We start from the raw sequence: 27,880 nt of genomic DNA, 5'->3' as shown, positions 1-27,880 counted from the left end.
GGCGTAAACGTCCATCGTCTCCCAGCCCTCTCACATCTAATCGTTACTTCCAGCTCCCATAACAGGCGAACCCGACAGCACGAGGAGAATCTCACTAGTTAACAGACTCTTAAATCTTTTGAGCCAGAAACAAAAAGTTCAAAATGAATAAAACTGTCATATAACGGCAGAAAAAAGGCCAGAATCTGATCCAAAAACACCTTAAAATTATGTAGTAAGACTTGTATATATATTGTTTCTTTGTACAAACAAAAAATTGGTGGAGAAAGAAATAGCTCAGCCACCACACTACAAGAAAGTATGTGTACTCCAAATATCTATCTTCCTGCATAGATTGACAGAAGAAACTAGACAAAGGAGAAAGAAAAAAGAATGCACACCCACTTCCACGTATCTGCTTCCCCTTTCGACGGCGAGGATTTTACACTTTGAATGCCCAAATAAAAGAATGAATAAAGAATTTTACTGAAGGGGCATGGATATAAAACGGGGAAAGAAAAGGAAGAAAAAAGATTTACAAACAAATGCAATAGAATTTGAATTACTGTCCTACCTAGAGAAAACAAGGGAAAATCATGTCCAAGCTTCCTTAGCCTCGCTCATGTAAAAACTCGAAGGCAGGATGCTCAAGAAGTTCCTCTGCTGGTTGGACATCTGAAAACTCCTTCTCTTGCAGTGACGTAGAGAGGTCATCAACCGAGAAGGGGATGCTATATTAACAAGCACGGATTAGTGGCAATTCAAAGTGCCAGTCTTCACTGGGTAAATGGAAATTAAATAAACCAAATAAACGTTCAATCACTAGACAGTTTCAATACCATCCCGTAGAAAGCATGGTTTCATTTTATGCATTGCTTTGCATGCATTCATGCAAGTTTATACATGTATGGTCATTTTCCTTCACTCTCTGTCATACAAACTCTTCCAGTAATTAATCAACAGAGAACACATGAGAAAATGAAAGCCCACCTGGAATTGTCATCCAACAAAAATGAGTTGCTGACAGCATTGTTCGAGTCCTCAGTCATAAGTACTCTCATACTGGAAATTACCTGTAAAATGATAAATATGGTGATTGTTAAGAACAAAAATCACTGGACGATATGAATTCAAATACTGCTAACTAAAGAAGATATTGTCATAAACAAGCTTACATCTGGAGATACACTTCGGGTGTTGTAGTTATCATCCCAATAGAGAGTACATATTCTGTACAGCTGTTGAACACTCAGGATCTGAAGAAACGAAGAATTAATATCAGAGAGAGACGAGAGAAAAAGTGTTGGTTGAGTGGGAGTCTCTGGAGAATAAGCTGGACTATTTGAGAGAGAGAGAGAGAGAGAGAGAGAGAGAGAGAGAGAGAGAGAGAGAGAAGAGAGACTCACAGGGCACAGATCATAGGTGATTTCATCATATGAAATTCTGTACTTTTGATGTATGACCTGTTAAGTCAATGTGAGTTAAAGATCAAGTAAGTTCCATCGCCAATTATTTAATGAAATAAATTATAATGAGAGATATATCCTACAATATGGAGTTCACTAACAAAATGACAAATACACGAATATGTTTCGTTTGACACAAAGAGGGTTAAGCCTACCAGGAAACCAACAGCTTGTCTTATGTGCTTAAGTTCATCCCACGATGAGCCCGCATACTGGAATCCAGGGAGATGAAGCCAACGAAAGTCAGAAAATAAATAAGGATGAATTGAGCAATTTACAAACAAGGGGGAGAATCACCTCTTCTTTTGCTTGACAACACCACAGCTCCAATTCAGCCAATCCAGATTTCACATACTCCCCATTGCTGAATGTACAGCATTCACGACGTAGAAGAAGACTGGAAAAGAATAACATGCTCCGGTATAAATGAACTTTTCAGCATAACCAATGAAACATCCAAGCAGAAAAAAGTACTTACCTATTAAACAGTTGAACATTAATATAGGAGAAAGTCTGAGTAAAGATCTCCTTGACAAGAACAGGAGGCACCTGAAACCCCAAAAAAAGAATAGGATAGGAATAACACAAAGTAAAATGTATGGCATTAGCCAAAATTAGTATATAATAGTACAAAAAGTTTCTTACAAAATTTTCTTTCAATGTGCTAAGGAAAGTGCTAAGGCTGTCAATAATGCTCAGCCAGTGACTCGCTGGAGAATCTTTCCCAAAGGACCGACCAGATCTTAGTACACCCTTTGACGCTCTTGGTGCCTGTATGACAGATGAAAAAACAAAGTTCGAAGTGAAGAAAACAAAAACAATTGGATAATGAAACCAATTTCAACAGACTCATTCAAAATGTTTAGGAACAAGACATAAAAAGTCAGAAACCACGAGATGAATTGGATTTATATCCAAAATTGTATCACGGCCACTGCACCTCTTGGTAGGACTAAGATTCTTTTTTTTCCAGTCAGACAAGTCAAATAAAATTCAGCGTACCTGGATACACAAAGAAAGCAAAGGATTCAACTCTCTTTTCAAGTTGTCTCGAATAATGCCATATATTTTCTCCACATATGCTGTAAGCTGCTGCTTGAATAGTAATGCTGGGTACTTGGCCTCCACTTGGCGTACTACATCAAGTGCAGGTGCAAGGTTTGCAGAAGAAGGGGATGAGCGAAAACCCTGCAATTTCAAAACCATATTATATAAAACAGGAGTGAAATGTCCAAGAAATAATCAAAATAATAATGCATTCCAAACGAAATATAAAGCAAAAAGAACCAAAGAGAAAGTAGAAAAAAGATTATATTGAAAACTGGATACCATGGTCATCCTCCCAAAGAGAGATGTCGGAGCGGGTGGTTTCTTTGCACCTGCACCAGCAGCCTTCAGACTTCGTTGGAGTAAGAACAATAATGCAGATGTATTTGATAGCCAGTACGCCATGTGATCATTGTGGTCTTGGTTCTGGAATCAATAGACAGATTAATTGATTATGCATAATTTCTGTCATATTTCTCATGCTTTAAAGCATCAGATTTCAGTTTTGTTTTTCACTTCCTACAGAAAACCTTATACAAAGTAATGCCATTACCTCAATTTCAGAACCAATCATCTGGATGAGGCGATCAAACACACTAGTCCTTTCAGCCTCAAAAGATTTCCAGTGGAGAAGACACTTGTAGATGGTAATGGCCGCAACAGGCTTTCCTTGACTGAACCCAACGTTTTTCACGACACAATTGATAAGAGCATCAACACTCTCCTGTGGAAAAGGACCAGGCATGATGTTAAAAGAAGCCAACCTAATCAAAGGATGTTCGTATTAGTTAGAACATACATGTTGACGTTCAACAAGTGATCTCCTCAACTTGCTATCAGATTCAGTGCCAAACTTCTTCGGTGTTGCACTTTGTGGTTCCTGCAAAGACGCTTCTGTCAACTACTAAAAGATAGGGAGCAGCTATATGAGGGAGAAAGATAAAAGAAGATTGATAGCAACAGAGAAGAGAGAAGTAAAATTACATTGGCTCTGCTCTCTTCGTTCAAATGGTGACCATTTTCCACTCTCTGTGAAATAATAGCATAAATCAATAAAGAGGTGGGTGGGTGTGTGTGTGTATAGAGATACAGAGAGAGAGAGAGAGAGAGAGAGAGAGAGAGGGAGGGAGGGAGGGAGGGAGGGAGGGAGGGAGGGAAGGAAGGGAAAGATAAGAGAGGAGTGCTACATGAGTTTCTGGAGTTGGTGGAATTGGTGGGTGCTCATGTGCCCTTTTAACAGGTGTACTTATTTGCTGTCGCCGAAGAATTTTGTTTTCAGACTCAATGTCAGCAAATTTCTCTTCAAGCCTGCAAATGAAAGTAACAATCACTATGAAATAAATAACTGAGAGAGAGAGAGAGAGAGAGAGAGAGAGAGAGAGCGAGCGAGAGAGTGATGACTGGTCGCAATTTGAACGATATTCAGACAAAAGAAGCTTACTCAAATAACCTTTGCATGTTCGTCTTTAACTTAATAATCTGTGATTCTGCCTCCAAAGCTTGCTTCAACCTTTCTTCACTAATTTTGTTTGCCTCTTCATATTTCTTTTCTGTTTCGTCAATTTTTATCTCCAGTGAATTCACTAAAGCCTGCAACATATTAATCAGCAAGACACACAAGTAAATAGGGATGCAAGATTAAAATTTATCAGCAAATAAAAATGTACGAGTTCATTTCCCCCAAAGTTAGCGTACATTCTTGATGTATCAACTCTAAAATATCAAAGTACAGTCCTCGACAACAAATTCTATACTTTTGAGCACTTTACCTTAAGTTGTTCATTTTCATTGGTTAGCTTCTCCATCAAGCCATGGTCAACAACTGGAACCTCCTGTATTACCGGGACTACTTTTTCTGCTCTTTTTAAGGCTTCACGCTCCTTCTCAAGCATCGCCTTCGTTTCTTTAAATTGAACTTGCATCTCTTGTAAAGCAGACTGTAGTTTTTCATTTTCTTGTGTTTTGGCTTCTTCAAAGTCGGCCTACACGCAAGAGAACATAGCATTCAAATGAGAGACACAGGATAGCAAGAACCACCATCCCCAAAGTAGTTTTGCTCAAGAAGATGATACAAAGAACAATCTAAGTTGTTGTATGCCTAGCCAAAACACCAGTATAACAACTTTACACGCGTTTTAGTAAATTCATTATCATGCATACCCTTATGCGTTTCTCCAGCTGTAATCTCCATGTCAATTCTTCAACTTGCTTTTCTAATTTATTTTTGGCAGCTTGGAGAGCTCCTGTTTCCCTTGCAGCCTGCATAATATAACAATAAAGAAATGAGACCCACTAAGATTTAATTGCCAACAGTCGAAAGAACAAACTTAACTTCTCAGCTGCTACAGAATGGAAACAAAATTAAAGAAACATGACAAGAAATCTTATTTCGGCAGCACTTGGGAAAATTATCGGGCTCCAAACATTGTAGATGGATACATCTCCAAAAGATTCCATTCTTCAGTTAAAATGTCCAAACTTAAACCTAATAATGCATATGTCTCATTGAACAGACCTCGCTATGAAAGAAAAAATAGAAAGAAAGCTTATTACCATCTTAAGCTTTCGTAGTTCAATACGAGCAACCTTTCCTCTCCAAGCACATTGTGTGGTAATTGCAGCCTTCTTTGTCTTCCTATAATGCAACCGTGCCAAGAACTTGCGAGTGTGACTCTGCAATCACCAAAGAGAATCATTTAGGAAAAATATATGAAACATTAAATCTTTTTAGCCAGATATAGCAATAGGAAGGCATGATAGACATTTAAAGTTTTAAATCACTCCTTGAAACATTTTGAAATTCAAAAAAGTGGTATTGGAATTTCATGTGTAACTTCCACATGGCTAAGAAAAACAAAATAAAAATAGAGCTGCAGATTTTGTTTATAACATTGATCTATTTTATCATTTTACCTGGATGATAATTGCTGCTCTGGTCTGCCTTCTAAAGCGTAGCTCATTACGAGCAGTTAACCCTCGCATACCGGTCTGAATAGATACAGCAGAGCAATACAATTCTTTGTAAGCTTTCCTAGCAAGATACATGCGCAAATGCCTTTGGATCATCTGACTGGAAGCTTCTCTCCTCATGCCCTGATAGACATGTCGAGCAAGATGTCCTACAATTGACATGACCATAACATCACAGCAATAAGCCTCAAGGAATCAATAGACAAAAGTTCTTGAAAACTCAAATTAACATCTAACTAATCTACCTCTACAAGCAGCTTGGAGTCGTATTGCCGAAAGACGGAGCAAAATAAAACTTCTTTTAGCCAAATAAGAACGAACTTTCCTTTGAATAATACTAGCTGATCTTCCCAAGACCTCACTTCTACGAGCATCCAATTCCGCCATCTGACCAGCCCGAAGGAAGACCTTTGTTTTACCAATCTGAAAACATGAATAAGCTAGTAGGTTAGGTTTAGTTTGAGAGAACACTAATTTGCCTATTAGAGGATAATATAAATTAAATGCATCATTCCGGCAAGGATTAAATTAAGACAACAACAGTACCAAAAAAAAGGTCCAACTTCAAAAAAGAGCATCACTGTATTAGAATTTCAAGCTGAGAAGCAAAATTGATTATTGGATCAGCATTTACCTGATAGCCTTCTAGGCCCACCTTCTCTAAAAGTTTCTTGCAAGCATTGACCTCATCAGTGCTAAAGTATAACATAAGCGGAAAGAAAAAATGTTAGGAACTTCAATGATGTGACCAATCAAGATTTAAAACCCCAACCCATAACAAAAAGTATAAATACCTCCCATCCAGAACTTCGGGTGCAAGGAGGCCAAATCGGTCTACAAATTCAACAAAAGCTTTCCTAGTAGGATATCCAGCACAGCTTATCCTGATTGCTTCCATGACCCCCTGAATTCAGACCATGTATAAATGCCGGGAATCTTAATTACAACACTATCAGGAAAAAAACAACCTAAAGATATCAACATTCTCTTACCCCACACCGAAGTTGTTGCAAGACATTTTTGTTCTCAAAGATCGCTGGCTTAAGAACATTGTTGGGTTTTACACACCGGATATAATGTGGCTCTGTAGAACTGAGAGTTTCAAGCAATTGTTGCAGTTGTTGCTGCATAAAGTACAAATGAGGTGTTAATAACTCACAAAACAGGAAAATATACAAATCATTTGCTTAAACAGAATTTTTTAAAAAAAAAAAAAAAAGAAAAGAAAAGAAAAGATATCAGACCTTAAACCGAGAACCTATTGAAGAGAACTTTGACGACTTGGATGAATCCTCAACTAATGACGTAAACATGCCCGAGACAAAGGAACATGTAGAAGCACTCAAAAGTGCTTGATGCTCAGTAACCACATAGTCCTTGTTCTTGTCCAGAAACAGTTCAGTTTGATAAGTGACCTGAAAGTTATATTAAACCTTGTTACTTGGTACAGATAAGACTCTAAACTCTATAACCACAACATATTACATTTATCCCTAAAACTAGCAGTAACCGTAGAGGTCGACAAACAAGTATACTTACATCACCAGCATAATGGCAAATTGTGAAGTCACTTTGCGACAATTTTGGTTTGGTGAAGCGCTTATGATTTTTGAATGTTTGATATAACTTCTGAGCAAATGTTTCATGTGTCGATCTTGGAAACATACTACAAAAAATAAGCCTCAGTTATCGCACCATAAAAGAGTGTCAAAATAGTTTTTAAACAATGGTAAGTCAAGGAAATCAACGTGACATAAAACGACAGGCTAATCCAAACTATTTTACTCACCAAGCTTCATCGAGAAGAGCAATTATGCCACCAGGTTTCTGAAATAAAACAGAGTTAAATTTAAAAACATCATAAGAACTCTGACACAAGAATCATCATAAAAATAAATGTGAAAATTATAACAACAAAAAACCAAATCAACACAATTACTTGAACAGTACATTCACAAAAAAATTAAACTAAATATACATAAAAATACATGGTGTTAAATAGTGACATAGAAAGAAATTACAGTATTCGAGTTAGACAGCACAAACCTTTTCAATCATATCCAGGATATCTTGGTTGTCAACAAATTCAATGTAACTCCAATCAATCTCTTCTTTTGTATATTCTTCTTGCTCCATTTTGAAAACGTGCTGCCCAAATAAAATAAGCAACATAGATTAGATGTATTGAAGAAGTGCTGAGGATAGAGAAAATAGGGAGTCCATTGACCGACAAACCTGATTGAAATGTTGCTGAAGCTTCTCATTCGTCAAATTGATGCAAAATTGCTCAAAACTGCAAAATTCATAAGCAACCATGCATCAGGAGAAAGAGCCAAACAAGTTCTAATAAATGGATTATCACACTCTAATGAGCTGAAATGTGAATCATATTTTCAATGCATCTTATGGATACCAGGACCATCACGTCTCTCTTACAAACTGTGAACTTTCCGACCAACCATAGGCTGTCCGTAAAGAGTGGGAAGATCATATGAGTGGTACCTAATACGATAAATTTACAATACTCAATAGGATCTGGTTAAAACCTAGCGTATTCAGTGGAGCACAGTGGACTGCTATATGATCATGAGAGCAATGACTTCAAAGTAACTGATGGGAGATTATGCTCCAACTATTTTGCATCTGATGCGCACACTATCATCGAGGAAGGGGGACACTTCTTCACTTGATGAAACTATTTCATGTCAATTATGTAAACAAAAGGAATACCAATGAAGCACCTGTTAGTTTTGAAACTCTCAAATCCATAAATGTCGAGAACTCCAATTAAGAATTTTGAGTCAGGGTCCTGACCAATTGAACTGTTAATCTTATCCACCAGCCTGCACAAACAAGGGAAATTACAGTGATAACAGCATAAGTAACCTCAGTTTCAACTATGGTTCCAAATCTAAGTAAACGGTAAAACCAAGGAAAGACCATACTACTATATCTTCAGTCAAACTTTTTTTGGTATAGAAGCTTACCAATCAAACAATCTCGAGTAAACAACTTTAGCCAAAGCATCTCTACTGACAGCTGCGGCTTCTGGATCCAGCCATTTTGTGATTGTTTCATCACGCGTAACAATAACACGTTTGCAAAGAGAATCTTCTAGCGCCTTCACATCACACCTGAACAAAATTCATTGAAAGAAAAGGATGCATTTTATTAATTTATAGAATATGGAGAAGCAAGCGTAATATAAGAGCACCAGCTTGTGTGTGACAATGTGTCGATGAAATTGCATAATTACATGAAAAGATCAGCAGCAGTTTTTAGGTGGAACAAAGACTTGTCGTCCTTCGGCATGGACGAGTCCATTTCCTTTCCCTTTGCAAATTCAATGTTTCCGAGATGTAGAATTGCTGCCACAACTCGAAATATGGCATCCTAAATACAGTTGCAAAGGTTAATTATAATTCAAGGCCACTTATGAGAAATCTTAACACTTGAAGGTACCCTCTATCATTAATACCTGTTCTTCAGTACTTATTCCAACAACCTCCATTGCCTTCCTTGTAGCAATGTATTCTTCAGCATCATCAAGCCCATCCAATTCAATGCAATCTGATTGATTCAAATAGTGAAATGTTTTTGGGTGTCCCAATTTGAACCTTTGAACATCCTGGAGATGACAGAGAAAAATCAATCCAAATTGTTAGAGAAGAAACCTTGAGCTTTGCCTGAAAACACAGAGACTAAACGTTTCTGCTTCTAGTTGGATTTAATTTCATATTAAGAGATTCATTTACCTCAGGTGGTGCAGCGCAAAGCATGTAGAAACAGTGATAGTTTCTTTCAGGACTGGACACCTGACAAACACGCGATCTTTCAAGCAAGTATGTTCTTATTGCAGCCCCGGAGATCCTCCCATTCTTATCAAACTGAAGCTCCACAAACTTACCAAAACGACTGCAGCAATCAAGACAGGCAAATAAAGTTATACCCAAATCGAGCATGTAGTAAACATAAAATTCAAGACGTGAAGAAACATTTTGAATAAAGACCCTCTCACCTGGAATTATTGTTTCTAACAGTCTTCGCATTCCCAAATGCTTCTAAAACAGGATTTGACTGAAAGTCAAGAGAAAGCATAACATATTAACGTCATACAAAGATAAAACAGAGATAAGAAAGAAAATAGTTGTGGATCATAAATTGTATCAAATCTTATGACTTCTCATATATGTTTGCAACTTAAACTGAGGTTCTAAATCCTGGGTACCTCCAAGACTTGCTGCTCAACACTCCTCCCTTCAGCAGCAGCTCTCCCTCCCATGTAGGCAAGATAGCGCATAAGCAGTTTGGTGCTTTCTGTTTTACCAGCCCCACTCTCACCACTAACCAATATTGACTGACTTATTCCATCATTAATCATAAGTCTGTAACCAACCAAACCAATGGAACCTTACACCATTGGACAAGAAGAAATCACATAAATAAACAAATAAGTAGTGAGAATGTGAAAATGTACCTATATGCTGCGTCTGCAACAGCAAACGGGTGTGGGCTTAGTTCACCGAAATCAGCCCCTTTATATTGTTCCATCATATGGCTATCATACAGATGAGGTAGTCTACAAAAAGGGTTCACAGCAATCAAAATGCTCCCTGTGTACGTCTGGAAGCAGCATTTAGTACATCAGATCATTGGCTTTCATATACTAAAAGTTAAAATTAAAAGCACACTCACATACGCAAGAAGATGGAAGAACATATTTAATTTAGTCAATACTTACATATATTTCATTGATATCATATCTTGACCTTAAATTATCTAGGACACCTGGTTCATGCAAATAAGCCAGCTTGGTCATATCATCCACTCCACAGGGTGGGGCCTCAGCATCTTTAGGATAGACATTTGAGGCTTTAACGACAACCTGCGAGAAATAGGGAAAGCAAGGAAGATCCACAGAACTATCAGAACAGGCTAAATGATTCAACATTGAACATAATTACAGAGGTCGGGATGCACAAATTCGTGGTAAACAAAAATAAAATGCACCCACCGTCTTTCCTGAAGTGCAGAGAACCTTGTAGTTTTCACCTTTAATCTCCACAATTTCACCATCGAGCCAAGCTTCTTCAGGATCCTCGATCCAAACAAGAGATCCAACCACAAGACTAATAGCAGTAGCCTAGAGTAAAGAGTCCCAATAGTTAATATACCAAGTGGATTATTAGAACAAGAATTTATTGTAACGCCAACAACACATAGTGTATCCGAAAGATTTTCTTTTAATTTTTAAAACAAAGGAACTCAACAGAATTAAGCAGAACAACACATAGTGTATCCGAAAGATTTTCTTTTAATTTTTAAAACAAAGTAACTCAACAGAATTAAGCAGAAAAGTCAGCATACGTGCAATTGAGAGAAAAAAAAAAAAAAAAAAAAAAAGAGTGATCCAATCCAAAATAAAGAAGATAAAGAAAATAATGCATTCTATGATAATTGATAAAAAAAATAGTTAACCACTCAAACGGGAAGAGAGTGTCAGCGGTTTAAATAAGTTGACTGATAACTAAGCTAGATTCAGCATGAAATAAGCTGAATAATGAACCTTTTGAAGTTCAAACTCAGTTACTGAACTCAAAATTATTGGCAACTCAAAAACAACCACATCATTCCCAGTTTCACTTCCAAGACTCTATATTCCTACTGCCAAACAAATCTAACTGATGTTCAGTGACTGATTTAGGCATGCTCGTGAAATCTGCAGCCTGAATACTAGTACATATTGCATACGGGAGCTGAACCAATGAGTCATTGCCAGGGCAACCCCAGAAACAGACATCCAAATTACTTATTACATTGAGTTACAAAGTCTCCCTCTAGTCAAATAAATTCCTAGACCCTAAACAGTGTTGCCAACATGTCAATGCTACGAAGAAGAAGCTCGAAACAGTTGCTCACTGAACACAGTCGGGCATTTCAGTTCAATCACATTGAGTTATAAAGTCTCATTCCTGTCAATTAAATTCCGAAACTTTAAGCAACGTAGCCAATACGTTTATGCTACCGAAGACAAAGCTCGAAGCGGTTGCTCACTAAATCCAGACGGGCATTTCAACATGACAGCATAAGTAAACAAATCCGACCAAATGAAGCAAAACATAAACAACGAAAGCAAATCAAATCTCTGTTCTCCTCCAAACCAAGCACAGATCAGTCCACAAGCAAGTAAAGCAAACACAACCATGAAATGATCAACAAATTCCAATCTTTAAACACAACCTACATACAATATCAAAATCCCAGAACTCCAAATCAATGAACTATCCAAAAAAATCAACAGAAATATAAATAAAATATATAAAAATACCATTTTTACAGTAAACTGATCAGATCAGGGACTTGGGTTTGCTTCTGGATCTACTCCCAGCCCTTCCCAACAGAAACCATCCAATTCCAGCAACCACAAAAGCTTCCAACTTCTCCTCCTTCCACCACAATTTTTGCCGATTTTTCTTTCCAAAAAATAATTTAATAAAAAAAATTGAATGACATATGAGAAGCTTAAACCCCTCCAACAAATCCAAATAACTTGCCGAAGAGATTAAGCCCCCCTCTGTTTTTTTCCAACTGGATTTTCTTGCTCTTTGTTTTTCTCTGTTCTGTCGACTTTGGTTTTTATTTTTTCGGTTCTCTGTAAAGTTTTATTAACATAATTTTGTTCCAATTAACGATTTAATTAACAAAATAAAACGCCTATTAACTTCCTGAGTTTCCGAAACTGCCCTTGGATGTTGACGGTAATTACGCAATTTTAAGACACGGTCCCGCTGGACTTCACACGGGACTTGTCTGAAAACTTTGACCTTTTAATCGAATACCGGACGCGGTAAACTCTCTCTATTTCTCTACTTTGTCTACTTCTTTTCATGAGCAGTATTCTTGACCGCTTTCGCTATTGAATGTTAATTGTTTTTTTTATCGTAATTTTACTGGTAAGAGAAATGTTAAAGGATTTATAAATAATTTAAGATTTAAAACTAGTAGAAAGATTTTCTTTGTTTTTTTTTCTTTTTTTACTCACAGCGTCACACGGGCCATGCGTGACACAAAAATGATGCGAATGCAAGAGAATTTTGGTGATTAAGCGCATGATTTGTATTTGGTAGAAGCAATTTTTATTTACAATTAATCACTTTACAAAAAATTACAGTGTATCATTCATATATATGGCATGAACTTGTAAGGAAATGTTACGATGAATATTGCTATTTTTGGTAGGACAAATATGTTAATTCATTAAATCCTAAAATTTATGAAAGGTTGTTATTTTTTCTAAATTTTCTCCCCATCCCTACATTAAATTTACATTTGTTTGGCTAGCATTTAAATGATAATACTATTTGGTTTGGGTTATCTTCTCAATTTCAAGCACTAATAAAAGGGGTACTATATATATTTTTTTTAACAAACGATATTATCTACACTAAGGAAGAGGGGATAGGTTTAGCCTCACAGTAGCTATCAATAATATCGTTCAAATTGGTATTTGACGAAAATTGAAGATAAGAAGTGAAAATGAATACTAACTAGATCATAGTACTAATCGGCAATCATATTTGTATTTTATTTTGTCATAGTACAGTTTTATAGGTTTATTTAAGTTTTATAATATTAAAATAAAACTTGCTATGCTTCTTCTTGATAATTTTTAGGTTAGACGTAGTGATTTCTAAGGCTTCGACAAATAATACAAATATTGTTATCGATTAGACTCATCAGTGTCACATCCTGTCCCGGGGCGGATCATTTCCCAGGCCCGCTCCACCACTGTAGCACGATATTGTCCGCTTTGGACTTACCATTCCCTCACAGTTTTGTTTTTGGGAACTCACGAGCAACTTCCCAGTGGATCACCCATCATGGGATTGCTCTAGCCCCCTTCTCGCTTAACTTCGGAGTTCCTACAGAACCCGAAGCCAGTGAGCTCCCAAAAGGCCTCGTGCTAGGTAGGGATGAGAATATACATATAAGGATCACTCCCCTGGACGATGTGGGATGTCACAATCAGTTTCTCTATTTATGATATAGTTAATTAGCTTAAACATTTTCCATTGTGGTCAGGTCAGATATAGAAGATTTGTGAATCAACAATAAATATAAAATTTGTATCATCACCAAATGATACGGTGGTTCGTGGTTGAATTTAAAAAAACAATCAATAAATAATAGAACTAACTATCAACTGTCACATCATATGATTTGTAAAATGTCTAAAAACATAGTTCTCAAGCATTTTCCATGAACTTATGATATGAGGAACTGCACCAAAATCTAGACCATGAGAGGATGCACACAAATTTTTTTTTTTTTTTTGTTAATGTACGATAATATTTACATTAAGAGAAATGAGGTAGACTTAACATCACAATGGATTAGTAAGGATGTAGTTTAAATTCACTTTTTGGGAGAATCGAATTTAAAATATCTCACTTACAAATGAAGAATGATACTACTATATCATAGACCGGAGTACCAGGTAGCCACAAATGCTTGAATGTGCGTTGAAATATAGAAAGGCTACTTTCGTAATAATAACTCAGTTTTGGGGGTAGTTATGGGAGTAGATATGGGAGGGGACAAAAATATTAAGCCAAACGTGGCATCAACAGCACAACACACAACAGATGGAGAGAATAAACTGCCAAACCTAGTCAAATGGCTAAAGTCACAAGTTACTTGAGGACTCCCAATAAAAAGGAGCCACGTGGCTTTGAAGTCACCTCATCGACTCAAGGATGTTGCAAATAGAAGAACCCACCACGCGCCTTATTATTGTTTCTCTTTGTCAAACTACAGCCAAACCTCTATAAATTAATAGCATTAGCATCGACCAACAAAATCTATTAATTTAAAGAAATATTAAATAATCGATAAATCATTCATTTATTAATTAATTAAATAGATGGTACATGACTATAGAAGTATAGAGCCCGTTTAGCAAAAAAAAACTCTCAAACTGTGATGATATTGAATAAATTTTTGTTATGGTATGAGAATATCACACCATCACTTTTTATCATGTTAGAAAGTTGGAGATGATATCTAAAGTGACATCAATTTTAAGAAGAAACAAATAATGATTGAGTCATCTTTAATAAAAGCTTCATAGTCGAATCATAAATATTATGCATCAAGAAGTTATTAATTTATATATTATGTGGGACTTAAATGATTTTTTTTATTGTATTATCTTCTAAGTTTGGTGAATTATTAATTTAACAATAGTCAACTAAATCTTTCTCATTCATCATTTCACCAATGCAAAACCCTAGCCGCTATCTAGAGAATAAAATCTAAAGGAAAAATTCCTCAGCCGTCGACCCTTGCAATTAGCTTTGGGGTTGGCGACAATCTCCCTTGGTATCTTCCTTCTATTTTCTTTCGTGTTTCTTTTCTAGTTGTGGTCACTCTTTCACTAGGACGAAAAGAATTTTCGTGATTGTTGTCACACTCTCGCTTTGTCGAGGAGAACCTTTGTAATGGCTATGAGTTATAGATCAAACTCAAATCTTAAAGGAGCGACTACTGTTCATAGTTAAGGTTGATTTTTGTTTTTTTCTTTTGGTTTGTGCTCATGGCAAATGATTGTGAGGAAGAAGCTGGACATTTGTTGAAGGTGACTTGTAGCAATGCTTCTTTGCAGACAATTGCAAGTCATCAAAGGTGGTGTAGTCTTTTCCTCGTGATGTTTATTACAGTGGTTCTAGGACTCACAAGGTTGTTATACTTCTTATTGGTTAGATATGGGTTTCCATGGTGGGTGGAAAATTATATTGCATTTATGAGTTTGTAATTGTAAATTTGTGTGGTATTTTTTTGAGTATGTGACATATTTGTTACATTTGATATGCTTGTACAAACCCGGATCCTCTCCGGATCCCAATATCTTAAGCATATGGATTATTTAATTTGAACTGTTGAAATTTGATCAAACGGTTACAATTATTATAATTTTTAAAGGGACCTCCTATTTGTAACTGTTGGATTAAATTTCAACGGCCCTAATGATTTGATCCCTAGGCTTAGGATATTGGGATCCGAGTTCTGCTTCTCCTACCTACGTTCTTGATGCTTTCTTAATAAACTCTTATTACTTTTTTTTTAAAAAAAATTAGCACATTATCGTCAAGTTGGGATTGACAAAAAATATTATTAAATTATTAATTTATTGAGTATTAAATTATCGAGGTTCTATTATACTTCTTATTTCTGTTGATTAAACTAATGCTTTTCCTTTTCGGGTTTTTATTGTCCTAGAATAATATATGAAAGAAGGTGGGATATTCTGAAGACAATAAAAATTAAATTATCCATTTAGTATTACGATTTAATGATATTCATTTTCACTTATAAATTAAATATCTTAGATTTAATTCTCGCAAACAGAAAATTTGAACCACATTATTATGACTAGCCCGGAAGCTTAGATGATTATTTCATCTCTTTATTGTACATAATATCGTTGATTTAAAAACAAATAACAAATTAGAAAACAAAGACAACCAACCCGAGCGCGTGCAAACGTGAGCGTGGGTTTGAATTTTCAGTGTTAAGGCACTTGTGGGCACGTTCTTGGGCGCGCATTAACACCTCCTTCTAGCATTTGAGTCTCGAGGACATGCAAAACGAAAATGTCAACATCCAATGGGGTCAAAGAAACCGGATTTGGATTCTCTTCTGAGCTAATGAAGAGGATCATTTTGATCCATCATCATAGTTCGTTGAATTTTTATCCAACGATTATAAAAAATGGATCATTTTAAAGTTATAATAATTGTAACCGTTGAATAAAAATTCAACAGTCCATGATGATGGGTCAAGAAGATCATCTTCATTAGCTTAGGAGAGGATCCAAATCCCAAAAAACCAACGGTGCAGACCAGGGACCCACATGCGGTGCAATCACGGCCGTTGCTGCAGTACCGTTGAAGAAAGTGGACGATCAAGACCGCCTTGACACACGGTATCAATTAGAAGATTGCAATCAAAATCCACACTTCCAAACTGATTCGCTTTATTTCCACACGTTGCAACTTTTTCACTTCACCATGATGTAATAAAATAAACTTGTGAAAAGATGGGCTTAAATGTCAATATGATGTATGTGTTTCTCCGATGGATCAATTTGGTCTTTGTCTTTTTAATTTGGTCAAATTGATTTCCATATATACCTTCATGACAGTTTTAGATAATTCGTTAAAAAACTGTTAAAAATGACATGTACCTTGCACGTGAGATGATCATTTTCGAACGAACATGAACTTGCATGGGTTTAACAAGCTTACAGTGAAATTACATTTTTGTCCTCTCACGTGGAAGACATGTCAATTTTACCGTTCATTTAACAGATTAGCTAACGAATGTAACTACAGGGACCAATTTAGACAAACTGAAAAGACCAAATTGACCGAGAGGGGCCAAAGAAATATATATATATATATATATATATATATATATATGCATGCATGTATGTATGTATGTATGTATGTATTAGTAAGTTGGTGGGAAAACAATATGTACATAAACATACAACTATTAGCTTTTATATAAAGAATATATTTTATACAATTAAAATCACATCTTTATATCCAGATCCTTGTAAGATTAACTAACTAACATGACAGCGCCAAAAGTTGGACCTAAAGCTGATTAACAATAATTAAACATTTAATTAGGTTAATATCAAAATCTTAAAAACTTGGAGGTGGAGAAAAGTTTATAATAAAATGTGAGTAGGAAGGAACAAAGCATTTCAACTTTTCCCTGCTAAATAATAAGCTGCTCAAAATTCCGGATAAAATTTATTAAATTTCTTATGCGAGTTGATCAAGAATTTGGGACAAGTTTAAGCTCAATTTTTCGGGATATTAGGGGAAAAAGAAGAGAAAATTATTAACAGGACTAACCCTATATCGATCCTACCCCGATGCCATTTTGGTAACAGACGTGAGCATGCGCCGTGACTAGTTGGCTGCGTTGTAAGCAGGCAGATAAGACTCCAGAATCAATTGTGCCGGAGAAGGTGATTGTATCTGAACGATCAAATATGTGAACTTCCATTGCTTGTCTGTTCCGTCTTTGAACATCTCCGCAAATACTTTCCCGGCTCCATGCGGCCCACGAACATGAAAGTTAACCTGCGCTCAATTGGTAGTAGCACAAGTTAAAAAAAAAAAAAAATTAGGCTAAATGGTGAGAGGTCATTTGCATCAATGACAAAATTCAAAATGAGGTTCTGGGAATCAATTTGTATTGCAAGTAACGTGGTGAAGTTGACAATAAGAAATCACCTCTACATGCTCTACGCCTTCTTCATCGTGCCATACTCTGTTGGGAATGCGTTGGCGAGCAGCACGATTTCTACTTTCTTGACCGTATCCAGTAATAGGATATCCGACCCTCATCCTAACCTGATAAAAAAGGCAAATCAAGGTCATTTAAGCCGCAATATTGGCAACACAATGTTCACAAACAAACACACGAAGAGGATTATGTGTAAAATTGACCAGTATTTAATTCAGAAACGGCTCATAAATCCCATGAAGTGCATAAAAAATACGGGTTTCTCTCCCCAAGCAATTGTAGTCCTATATGCAATTGTAGCTAGCATATCTATGGATGATCATACATTTAATTTATACGTTGATAGCCTTAATTATGTAGCTCTTGAATTTTCCAGTGTTGGACATGAAAAAAACTGCCACCCATGTTACAAATTTACAAATATTTTCAAGGTTCACTGCCTTTGCACAGATAAATAAAGCCCCAACCCCTTTCTGGAAATCACGGTTCCAGGATGAAGGGAAATTATTTACCCCACACTTCTTTTAGAGAAACAATAATGACATACTAACCTGTGCATCATCTTGAATCCTTTTAAGAGCCTTGTTAAAGATCTTGTACCTGCCAAGGACCATGTTGTCATCATAGAGTATTACCGAATAATTCAATTTTTCAATTTACGACAGAATCAAATATCATATCTAGAAAATTAAAATAAGGTTTTTTGGTCTCCTTACTCTTTTGGTTCAAAAATAAGCTCCTTGAAAACAGCATATCCTGCAGCAACAGCAACTCCAAGCCCTGCAAGAATGACAAGACTGTAGGAAGCTCCCTCTACAAATGTCACAGGCTTTTCTGGGATGTTGTATGTAGGAGCATCAAAAGGATCCTCTACAGTAGATACGTCTTTCTTATTCTGGAAAAAGAAATAGTTGAAGAATTAAGAAACCAAAAGTTGAGTTTGAGTATCCAGTGAAAAGCAAGTTTAGCAATCTCAAGCACAGACGGTCTTGAGGAAGTAAGTTGATACAGATAGATAATCCTAATGTTACCATATAACACAGATATTGAGATGCCTAGAAAATCCCTTGACCTCTTCAACCTAATAATTTGTATTCATCGAAGCAAGTGCTAGTTTCAGATCACGCGCATAGACGATGGATCAAACCAAACAAGAGTGATGTTTGACTACGTTAAATCACCCGGCCACAAACATGCGGACATAACACACATGTAAATTAAAAAAAAAATCAGTTCAAACTCAAACCTCAGATGAACTTTGTTGTTGTTTCCGTGTAGCTTTTGATGAAAAGGATCTGCTAAAGAGAGGAATGGTGGTACTTGCTCCATAGTTTCTTGTGAGTTGTGACTGTTGCCAAGAAGCATGCATAAACACTTTGGCGGGATTCCTTCCATATAGAACAGGAATTCCTGGAAGATGATTGTATAAAACTCAACTGCAAATAATAAACTACTTTATAATGCAAAACAATATGATCTTTCCCTACTCCCCACGAGTGGAGTGTATCATTACACCTCAGACTTAAATACGAATGCAAACTTTTGGCACCAAATGCTTCCTGGTTTTTATCCATAAACTATATAGCATACATATACATCCAGACCCTAGAAAGTTTAACTAATGAACTTTTCCTGTCCAAACTGTATATTCAAAGCTAGAAACTAAGAGAAGATTTAATGATCAGAGGTACATCATATGAATACTCTAACTGAAGTCATTTAACAGAAGGCTTGATCGACTGAAAAAAAGTCATCCACTTTAAGCATCTCTTTCACATCCCATAGTTGAACAAAAACTATCTACAACAGAAAATGAAAAAGAAGCCACCAGAGATTATTTTGCTTAAACAAACCAACAGAAGAAAGTTGAAATACTTATTCTAAGCACAAGACTACTTATCAACTATATGAATTGGAAACACAGTCACCAACCATTAGCTCCGGCTACGCCCTGCATAATTACGAGAAAACAAACATCAGCGTGCAATGTGCGAAAGAAACAGAATAGTAAAACCAATACCATACAATTACCTCACCCTAGTCAAATGGCTTCCAGGAGCAGCAGATTGACTTGCAAAACCTGATCTCGCTACTGCCAGCAACTGCATCACAATCAAACAGTAACTCAGCAAACAAATGTGAACCCTTTAGAGTAAAACAGAAATGCAAATCAATCAAGTCATATAAAAAAACCTGATCAGCCTTGACCTCCTCTGTGTGGAAAGCCCTCTGCACCCACAATCTCATCCTGGGAAAAACCCTAGTCAAATCTACTTGATTTTTCCTCCATAAGTCCATAGCACACTTGTACGACCCTAATAAACCAAAAGAATTGCCGCTGCTAAGTCAGATAAAGATAAACCCTTTGAAGAACACCACTAAAAACATTAAAAAAAATAGAAAAAGAAGGAACTTTATGTCCTGTTTGGATGCCAAGAAAATGTGTAAGAAAAATCGGAAAACGAAGCATACCCATTACGGTTATAGCTGGTTCACTCTGGTCTCTCGAGGGTTGATGCCCTGAAGCCCTTTGTTCAGCTTCTTGTTCTGCTCAATCGTCTAAAACCCTCACAGGCGCAAAGGGGATTTGGTATGGATCCGTAATAACGGGTCGGGTTAATTCGATTAGAAATTCAAGTCGAGTTGAGTGGGTTAGAAGAAGCCCAGAATTGAGTTAGTGGGCTCACTTTTCTTTAACGGGCCTCAAAATGTGGCAGTTCATTGGACCAACCATGGCTTAAAATGTTCTTTGTTTGCTTAGGAGGATAAATTTTTAAGAGTGGTTCTTTGTACTTTAAATTTTATCTTTGGACACTCTTTTTTTACTAGCTTTCATGCACGAGTTCATGAGTGTGCAAAAGATATTTTTTGAATCACGGCATACTACGCACAACTTACACGTTTTAAATGTATTTATATATGTGAATTGACAAAAAGAAAAGTCAAATATTTGAAGTAAATGAATAATCTTAGACCATGTTAGAAAAAATCTCTCACAAACCAATCAAAGACACCAAATTCACATAATAAAATAGGTCTTTCAATTTCCATTTACATTCTATTAAATTTACATTAAGAATAGATAAAAAAATATTTAATAAACAACTGATTGAATCACATTATTACTAGCCCATTGTGAGGCTAAGTCCATCCCCCTCCCCTTTAGTGTAGATAATATCGTTTCTTCAAAAAAAAAAAAAATCATTTGATAACTAATTTAATCATATTATTATGCGCGTGCAAAAGACTTTTTTATAACCGACATTACACGCCTCTTAAGGTGTTTTGAACGTGTTTAAAAATAGAGAAAATAATATTTAATAAACAACTGATTGAATAACATTATTGCTAGCCTATTGTAAGATATTACTTATAAAAATTAAAAAAAAATTAAAAATAAAAACTGTACAAAAAATAATAATTATTAAAAAATACTGTTAAAATAATGAAAATACCCCTACATTATTTGTGCATTATTTTGGATTGCTTTTGAAATTTTTTTATTTTGGGGCATTTTAATTTGTTCAAAATTTCTTGGTAAAACTTGTGACCCCAAAAGAGGTTGTTGGGTTTATATATAAAGATTTGGACACCCACAATTAAATTTATATATTTTTCTGGACATCCATGTAAGTTTATAATATTCTTAAATTATCTCTACTTAAAATACAAAAAAAAAAAAAATTGGCACAACCATGTCAACTGTGAATCCAACTCAACCCCCCTCCCAAATCCTTTTATTCTTCTTCTTCCGCGTTTCCTCACTCTTCTCAAAAACAATAAATCGCAGTCCCCACCCACTCAGAGTTATCACACTCAACAGTTCAATCAAAATTGATGCCAAAATCTATGGAGACCATTGCACAAAGAAATAGGAGAAAGGATGGGGTGCCCATTAACCCGTTAAAGGTCCTGGCTGCTGTCTCTGCGGCGGTGAGCTCGTTTTTTAGTGCAAAGGCAAAGGATGGGGATAGAGGAGGGGGTGACGGAAGGAGGAACATTCAAGTTACGAGATGGTGCGCTCCGGCCTACCCTTTTGTGAAGATAAATGTGGATGCTAGCTGGTCCAAAGCATCAAAAAAGGGTTTTGTTGGATTGATTGTGAGGGACATGGAGAGTAAGTTCGTGGCTGCTGCGCGGCATCCTATTACTGCTCCTTCTGCTGCAGCAGCGGAGGCTTCTGCGTTGTTGCACGGGTGCAGGCTCAGTGCAGAGCTGGGTGTAAGGTATGTAATTCTGGAATCGGACTCCTTGGATGCGATTAAATGCCTTTCTAGCTCGCTGTCTATGGGTAGTTGGGAGGCATACCCGGTGCTGGCTCGGGTTAAACAGTTGGGGGGGGGATTTCTTTGATTGCCGATGGTCTTGGGTGCCACGGTCTGCTAATGGCGTGGCTCACAAGATTGCATCGATTGGTTTTTCGGAGATGAGTGATGTTGTTTGGGTCGTTAGGCCCCCATCTTCGTTGGTCTATGTATTGAACAATGACGGATTACCTTGCCCTTATTAATGGGTTAGGGTGGTGATGGGGGTGACGCCTCTACTTGGTGGAGGGGTCGTTGTGGTTTATCCCTTGACACTGCTTGGTATTGTTATTATGTTTGCCTCTCCGTAGGCCTATTTATGATATGGTATTTGGTTTCCAAAAAAAAAAAAAAAAAAAAAAAAAGAAATAGGAGAAACAATGGCTTTTATCTTTTACTGTAAGCTAAAGCCCCACCCCAGGTGGCTGGAAAATGGTTGCCCACATCCGCCGGTTTGGAGGTGGGTGAAGCCCGATGATGTTACTAATCCATTGAGTGTGACGGTTGACTGTAAATGATATTGGGTATTATAAAAGAAAACTATTATTAGCATTTTAAAAATCTCATTATACATTCTTCATAAGTGTATTTTTCTTTCTAATTATAGAAAGTTTGGAGTGTCAAATGAGATTTTTGGAGTGCTAATAACAATTTCCTTATAAAAAAAAATAAAAAAAAGGATAGTATTACTAAATAGATATAAGTGTTATAACATGAGATTGGTAAGGACCAAAGTAAATGGTGCGGACAATTTGGTGCATTGTTATAGAGTAAAAAAGAGACAGGAGTCTTTTTGGCCACGGGGAACTTGTGTATTTAAAGTTGTGAGGCCAAACCCAATAAAATGATTGAAGGATCAATTCATTGCTCTCAACAAGGAAAAATACATCCATGCATGTCACAGTTTCATTACTCATCGATTCTTTTCCATATTTCTCTCCTAATTTGAGATCAAATAGAAAGATTGGGCAAAAATAGTGGCGCGGAAGTTTTCATCCCCGACAAAATATCACCTAAAAGGAAAGACAATAAAACTGTAACAAGGAAGCTCTTATCGCTTGCAAAATGTCATAGGAAGAGAGGGATAATAAAATCGTGATAAGAAAGTTCTTGTTTCCAACCAAATATCGTGTGAGCAGAGAATTGTGAAAAGACAACTCTCATCTCCAACCAGATCCTTTGATTTAAGATGAAGCTTAAATCATAAAATTTAAGAAGGTAAAGATCGACATACGCATTATACACAAGCATTAAATTCAACAGGAAACAAAGTCAGAAAGCTGTGTACGAATTTCGACCGGAAACAATTAAGAACTGAGTTGCAGGGACCATATGGCAAACTTTTTTACCCAGAAATTGAGACAAATTATATGTTCAAAATTAGGGTGCTCGGTAGGAGAAAAAAAAGAGTTTGAACAATTTGTCCATGAATATATAATTATATTGACCAAAAAAAGAACAACAATTTGTCCATATAGCAACGCTATCATAAGCCAAAAATAAAAAAAGAAAGCCCTACTATGATATTCATAAGCAGTGGCGAAGCCACATGAGGGCGAGGAGTGGCGGCCGCCGCTCCTCTCGCCGGAAAACACCATTAGAGAGTTGGGTTCAGCCCCTTTCCTCGACGGAAAACTGACTGGTGCAGCTCCTATTTCCGGTGTTCTGTTTCTGCTGCGCGCAGCAGCAGCAGCAGATTTGATTTTTTTTTTTTTTAAACAACCAAACCAAAACGACGTCGTTTTGGGTGTTTGAAAAAAAAAAAAAATATATATATATATATATAGGGGACTACGTGTCACCTTCCTCAGTCCTTCAACCCCGTGTACTATCCCCCTTTATTGTTTCGACATCTCATTCACCAATCAGAGAGGGAGAGAGCAACTTTGCCCCCAAAATCCCAGCAGTCAATGCCCAATTGCCCCGGAATGAAAAAGTTTGGAAGGTTGATTCGTGTTGTCTTTTTGCAGCCATCATTAGCCAGGCAGCCACTGAAGTCTTGAGCTGCGACTTCAATCAAAGCTAATTTTTTTATTTCTTAAATTTATAATCTCTAACCCTAATTAATTATTTAATACGAATTTCGTTTAATTGGTATAAAATCATATGGTAATTCACTAGTATGTTTATTGGTTATTGGTTATTGATTATTGATATGATTATATGATTATTGATATGAAATTATGAAATTATTTTTTAGGGTGAAAAAAATTTGAATTCTTGATTATTAGTTGAATTGATTAGTCGTATTCATATGATTAGTTGAATTGAATTTTTATTTATCGAATAATTTGTATGCTTATTGGTATTGATTAATTAAATTGTTGGTTGGATTAGTTACTATGCATACTAGTACAGTCTACTCTAGGATTAAGAGTTCAAGATTTTTTTTTCTTCTTTCCATTTTACAATTATTTAATGGCACGATACTATAAAAAACAATGCTTAAATCCTCCTTAAAACATTTTGGGTAGTCATTCTCCTTCAAATATTCCGAGCAGGTCACAACAAAGTAGGAAAAACAGGAAATTAATTGAAAATTGAACGTCACTGTCTTGTTTGAAAGGAGCTCCTAACTGAACAAATCGGAAATTGGACAATCGTCGTCACTCTCTTCCTCAGGTTCCTCCTTCTTCTTCTTATCCTCCGGTGGAGGAGCAGCAGCAGCAGCAGCCGGGGCAGTAGCATCTCCTACACCTGGGGCAGGAGCGGCAACAGCACCACCAGCACCAGAATTCAGGATAAGATCTTCAATGTTTTTCTTCTTAGCGAGCTTGGTGAACAGGCCAGGCCAGTAAGGCTCGACAGGGACGTTGGCAGCTTTCACCAATGTTGCAATCTTCTCGGCGGTAATGGCCTAATGGGGATGCCTTCGTCATGAAGAAGTTCTCCTAGGGTTGTCAAGGATATATGTCTATTGAAATACAAGAGCAAGTATTTATAGATCGAGATTTTAGGGTTTGGCAGTTTAAGGATGTATTCCTAATCCTACTAGGACATGGAGAAAGTTCCTTTTCTTCTCACTCACGTCACCCAAACCCTTTCTTAGTTTTAAACCATTCCTTCAATTTGGTTTTATAAACCCTGGGTTTTAAATATCCTCCACTCACCCAAACGCTTTCTTCTCACAACGCAACACCAAATTAAACTTATAATTTCTTGCTTGCTGAATTGAAGGAGAAATTGTTAGACTGAAAGTCACATTTTTATGTAGTATATATTAATAATTAATTTACATGTTGTAATATTAATAGATGAGTATTCAACCAGTTACAATATTGGCGGACGATGAAATTGATATTTCATCGACCTAGAGTATATTATTAATAAATAGATTGATAATGCCACATCGTGTGATGAGTCAAGCAACAACATAGAAAAATCGCTCCAGTAGAAAAACTGTTTTTGATGAAAATATTTATGAAAAACATGTCAACCATTATTAACCATCATCCAGAGATCACAACAATCAAAAGTGATTAATCCATGTTTCATATATCAGTAATCCTAGTTAGAGAAAAGGATTTACTTGCAGTGGAAGACATCACGATAAAGTTTTGTGTTTGATCTTCCATTCTCAGAAATCCTTTAGCGCTCCTTGCTTTCAATAGGACTAGCGATCATACTGGAACGATGTTGATTTGAGAAGAGGGATCAAGCCACTTATATGACAACTGCTCTTCCTATCGTAGAGACAGTCATCAGTTTTAAGAGTTTGTAGCCAACTCTAATTCTAAGAATTAATTATATTAATTCACTTGATCGATTAAACCATGTGTTAAGTCTCAATGTATCACAATCCCTTATTTACTTGTTGTGTGACATACCAAAATAAATAGTTTGATCAACTCACATATGAAAAACTCTTACAAAACTGTTTTCTTTACTTCTATATATCCTAGTCCAAATGGGAGATTTGTCTGAATAAGAGGAGAAATTTTTTTAGTGTGACATGTCATATACTATTAATAATTAACGTGTTATAATATTGGTAAATGACATGATTAATGTTTCATGAAACTAGGATATAGTTTTAAAAATAAATAGACGTGTTAAAACATAAATAAATTGGTAATATCAAGTTAATGCGAGAATGACACCGATTATTAAATCTCTCCAACATGAAGGTTGTTTATTTCTCTACATTGATGATATTTATCCTTCTATCCACGTCAATTATATCACGTGATGAGAAATACAGACACAAATACATAAATTCGAGGTTTTACAGCAGAATTCAAAGTTTAACTCTTATTGGTATTGTCACATATGAAAACAGTGAAACCTAATTGACAAAATAGTGGTGACATATGCCTCCATCCATATTCCGAGATTGGTGTTCCCACGGACGAGACTCGATCCTTAATTTCGACTAGCATTTGTCAAATCTACTTCTCTTTTATAAGCAAATCGAAATGTGTTAGTTGTAAAACCATTTTTGAATCCAACACTCCTTCGACCAGACAACCAGTAAGATGCACCTGAGCCTCTCAGCCCAATCATACAGGCTCAAGTGAGTTGACAAATTGGAACTTGGGTGCATTTGAAACTAATTAGTGATTTCTCGATTCGATATATATATTGAGAATTAATTTTCGCACACTTCTTTTTTCTCTACTTTTCCGCATTCTTAAAATTTAATTCATCACTACCTTGACAAATTCAACTTTTAATTCACCACCATTACAAACCTCATTTCAATAACAAAATTGGATATGTTCAAAAGGGTATTGCCCTAAATCCCCTTGCCGTGGCCTCCAAATCCATGGCCATTGCTCAGATTTCTAATAGGGATCACAAGGTTGAAACTTCAAAGAGAATTGGTTTTGCTTACAAGAAAATAATTACAAATGAACCAAACTCAGTAAACAACATAATTGAAAGATCAATCGATTTCTCCCCAAGAAGGAAAATATACTCCCGCGCAAGGTTTCATTACTCCTCAATCTTTTTCCTCTCACCCCTCACGTGATGGGTCATATAAAAAGAGACGGGCAACAAAATCTTGAAAATGAAGTTCTCAACCCAACAAAATATCACATCACAATAGAGAGAATAAAACTGCGATAAGAAGGTTCTCATCCTCAACAAGTTTAAATTTGAGAAACCAAGTCATAAGCTAGCCTGTTGATGCATGAGAGGCCTAAAATGTTAATTGTTTTGAATTATCTTCTTCATGACCTCCATTGTCACTGTGGTTGGCATCTTGAACCGGAAAATTGGGCATTAATGATTTTTATTCAGCCACTTAACAATGCAATCAGTATGGAATTTATTGATCAAGCACGGCATGCGAGTGAATTGTGCCCCCACTGAAATTTCATCTAAACAGATAGCACAATCTCCTTCGTTAAATAGAGCCTCTATCGATTGCAATTGCAAAGTTGCAATCGAGAACTGAGTTGCTGGGACCATTGGATTTCTATCGTACCAAAAAATTCTTGTTCTTCTTTTGTTGTATTCCTGCTGTCTTTTTTCACGTTCATGTATTCGTATTATGGTGTCAATGCTCTCCATTATCAATTCGTATTAGCTAAGGCTGCAAAAAACAGATACAAGGATTGGACAATGGACGAAATTTAAAAATCAATAAACCACCGCAGAAAGAGAACGTATAGCTCAGTTGGTTAATTAAAGCCATCAGGTCTTTAGTTCGATTTCCCCTTCCCTGACGTGACTATTACATAACATAATTGATGCAAGAAAACACTAATTTTTCATGACATCCTCCCCCTGCACTCGAAGTTCCAAATTCGATTTTCCCTCCCTCGATGTACCCATTACATATCA

General features: G+C 36.3%; 3 protein-coding genes across 4 annotated transcripts; all 3 read right to left on the bottom strand.

Annotated features, from left to right (window-relative positions):
• Window positions 1–186: 186 nt before the first annotated feature.
• LOC137721610 (myosin-6-like) lies at window positions 187–12,102 on the bottom strand. Of its 2 annotated transcripts, none has more exons than XM_068460674.1 (39): window positions 11,791–12,102; window positions 10,477–10,605; window positions 10,204–10,347; window positions 9,940–10,085; window positions 9,691–9,847; window positions 9,481–9,539; window positions 9,218–9,377; window positions 8,941–9,090; window positions 8,719–8,855; window positions 8,450–8,596; window positions 8,204–8,305; window positions 7,698–7,755; window positions 7,509–7,610; window positions 7,252–7,289; window positions 7,002–7,128; window positions 6,707–6,877; window positions 6,455–6,586; window positions 6,257–6,366; window positions 6,097–6,157; window positions 5,708–5,885; window positions 5,406–5,611; window positions 5,046–5,165; window positions 4,653–4,751; window positions 4,262–4,474; window positions 3,934–4,082; window positions 3,680–3,800; window positions 3,477–3,521; window positions 3,292–3,372; window positions 3,046–3,216; window positions 2,775–2,918; window positions 2,448–2,633; window positions 2,091–2,216; window positions 1,924–1,994; window positions 1,743–1,842; window positions 1,601–1,657; window positions 1,386–1,442; window positions 1,155–1,235; window positions 970–1,052; window positions 187–710 (listed from the first exon to the last, which is right to left on the bottom strand). In XM_068460674.1, exons 1-39 carry the CDS (start codon window positions 11,791–11,793, stop codon window positions 590–592), a joined length of 4,542 nt encoding a protein of 1,513 aa, XP_068316775.1. In that variant the 5' UTR covers window positions 11,794–12,102; the 3' UTR covers window positions 187–589. The 2 variants fall into 2 exon arrangements, with proteins under 2 accessions (XP_068316775.1, XP_068316776.1); XM_068460675.1 differs by having other exon boundaries at window positions 3,943–4,082.
• Window positions 12,103–17,073: 4,971 nt separating this feature from the next.
• On the bottom strand, window positions 17,074–20,101 carry LOC137726374 (probable mitochondrial import inner membrane translocase subunit TIM21). The gene is made up of 8 exons (XM_068465293.1): window positions 19,980–20,101; window positions 19,823–19,888; window positions 19,719–19,737; window positions 19,033–19,196; window positions 18,503–18,681; window positions 18,338–18,386; window positions 17,774–17,893; window positions 17,074–17,620 (listed from the first exon to the last, which is right to left on the bottom strand). Exons 1-8 carry the CDS (start codon window positions 20,082–20,084, stop codon window positions 17,447–17,449), a joined length of 876 nt encoding a protein of 291 aa, XP_068321394.1. The 5' UTR covers window positions 20,085–20,101; the 3' UTR covers window positions 17,074–17,446.
• Window positions 20,102–24,662: 4,561 nt separating this feature from the next.
• Window positions 24,663–26,863, bottom strand: LOC137724771 (large ribosomal subunit protein P1y-like). The gene is made up of 2 exons (XM_068463469.1): window positions 26,840–26,863; window positions 24,663–24,947 (listed from the first exon to the last, which is right to left on the bottom strand). The coding sequence occupies exons 1-2, from the start codon at window positions 26,861–26,863 to the stop codon at window positions 24,663–24,665; spliced, it is 309 nt and encodes a 102-aa protein (XP_068319570.1).
• Window positions 26,864–27,880: the final 1,017 nt, after the last annotated feature.

Source organism: Pyrus communis, chromosome 2 (genome assembly GCF_963583255.1).
Source record: "Pyrus communis chromosome 2, drPyrComm1.1, whole genome shotgun sequence".
In the NCBI taxonomy this organism is placed as follows: domain Eukaryota; kingdom Viridiplantae; phylum Streptophyta; class Magnoliopsida; order Rosales; family Rosaceae; genus Pyrus; species Pyrus communis.
This window is presented reverse-complemented; position numbering and strand designations above follow the sequence as displayed.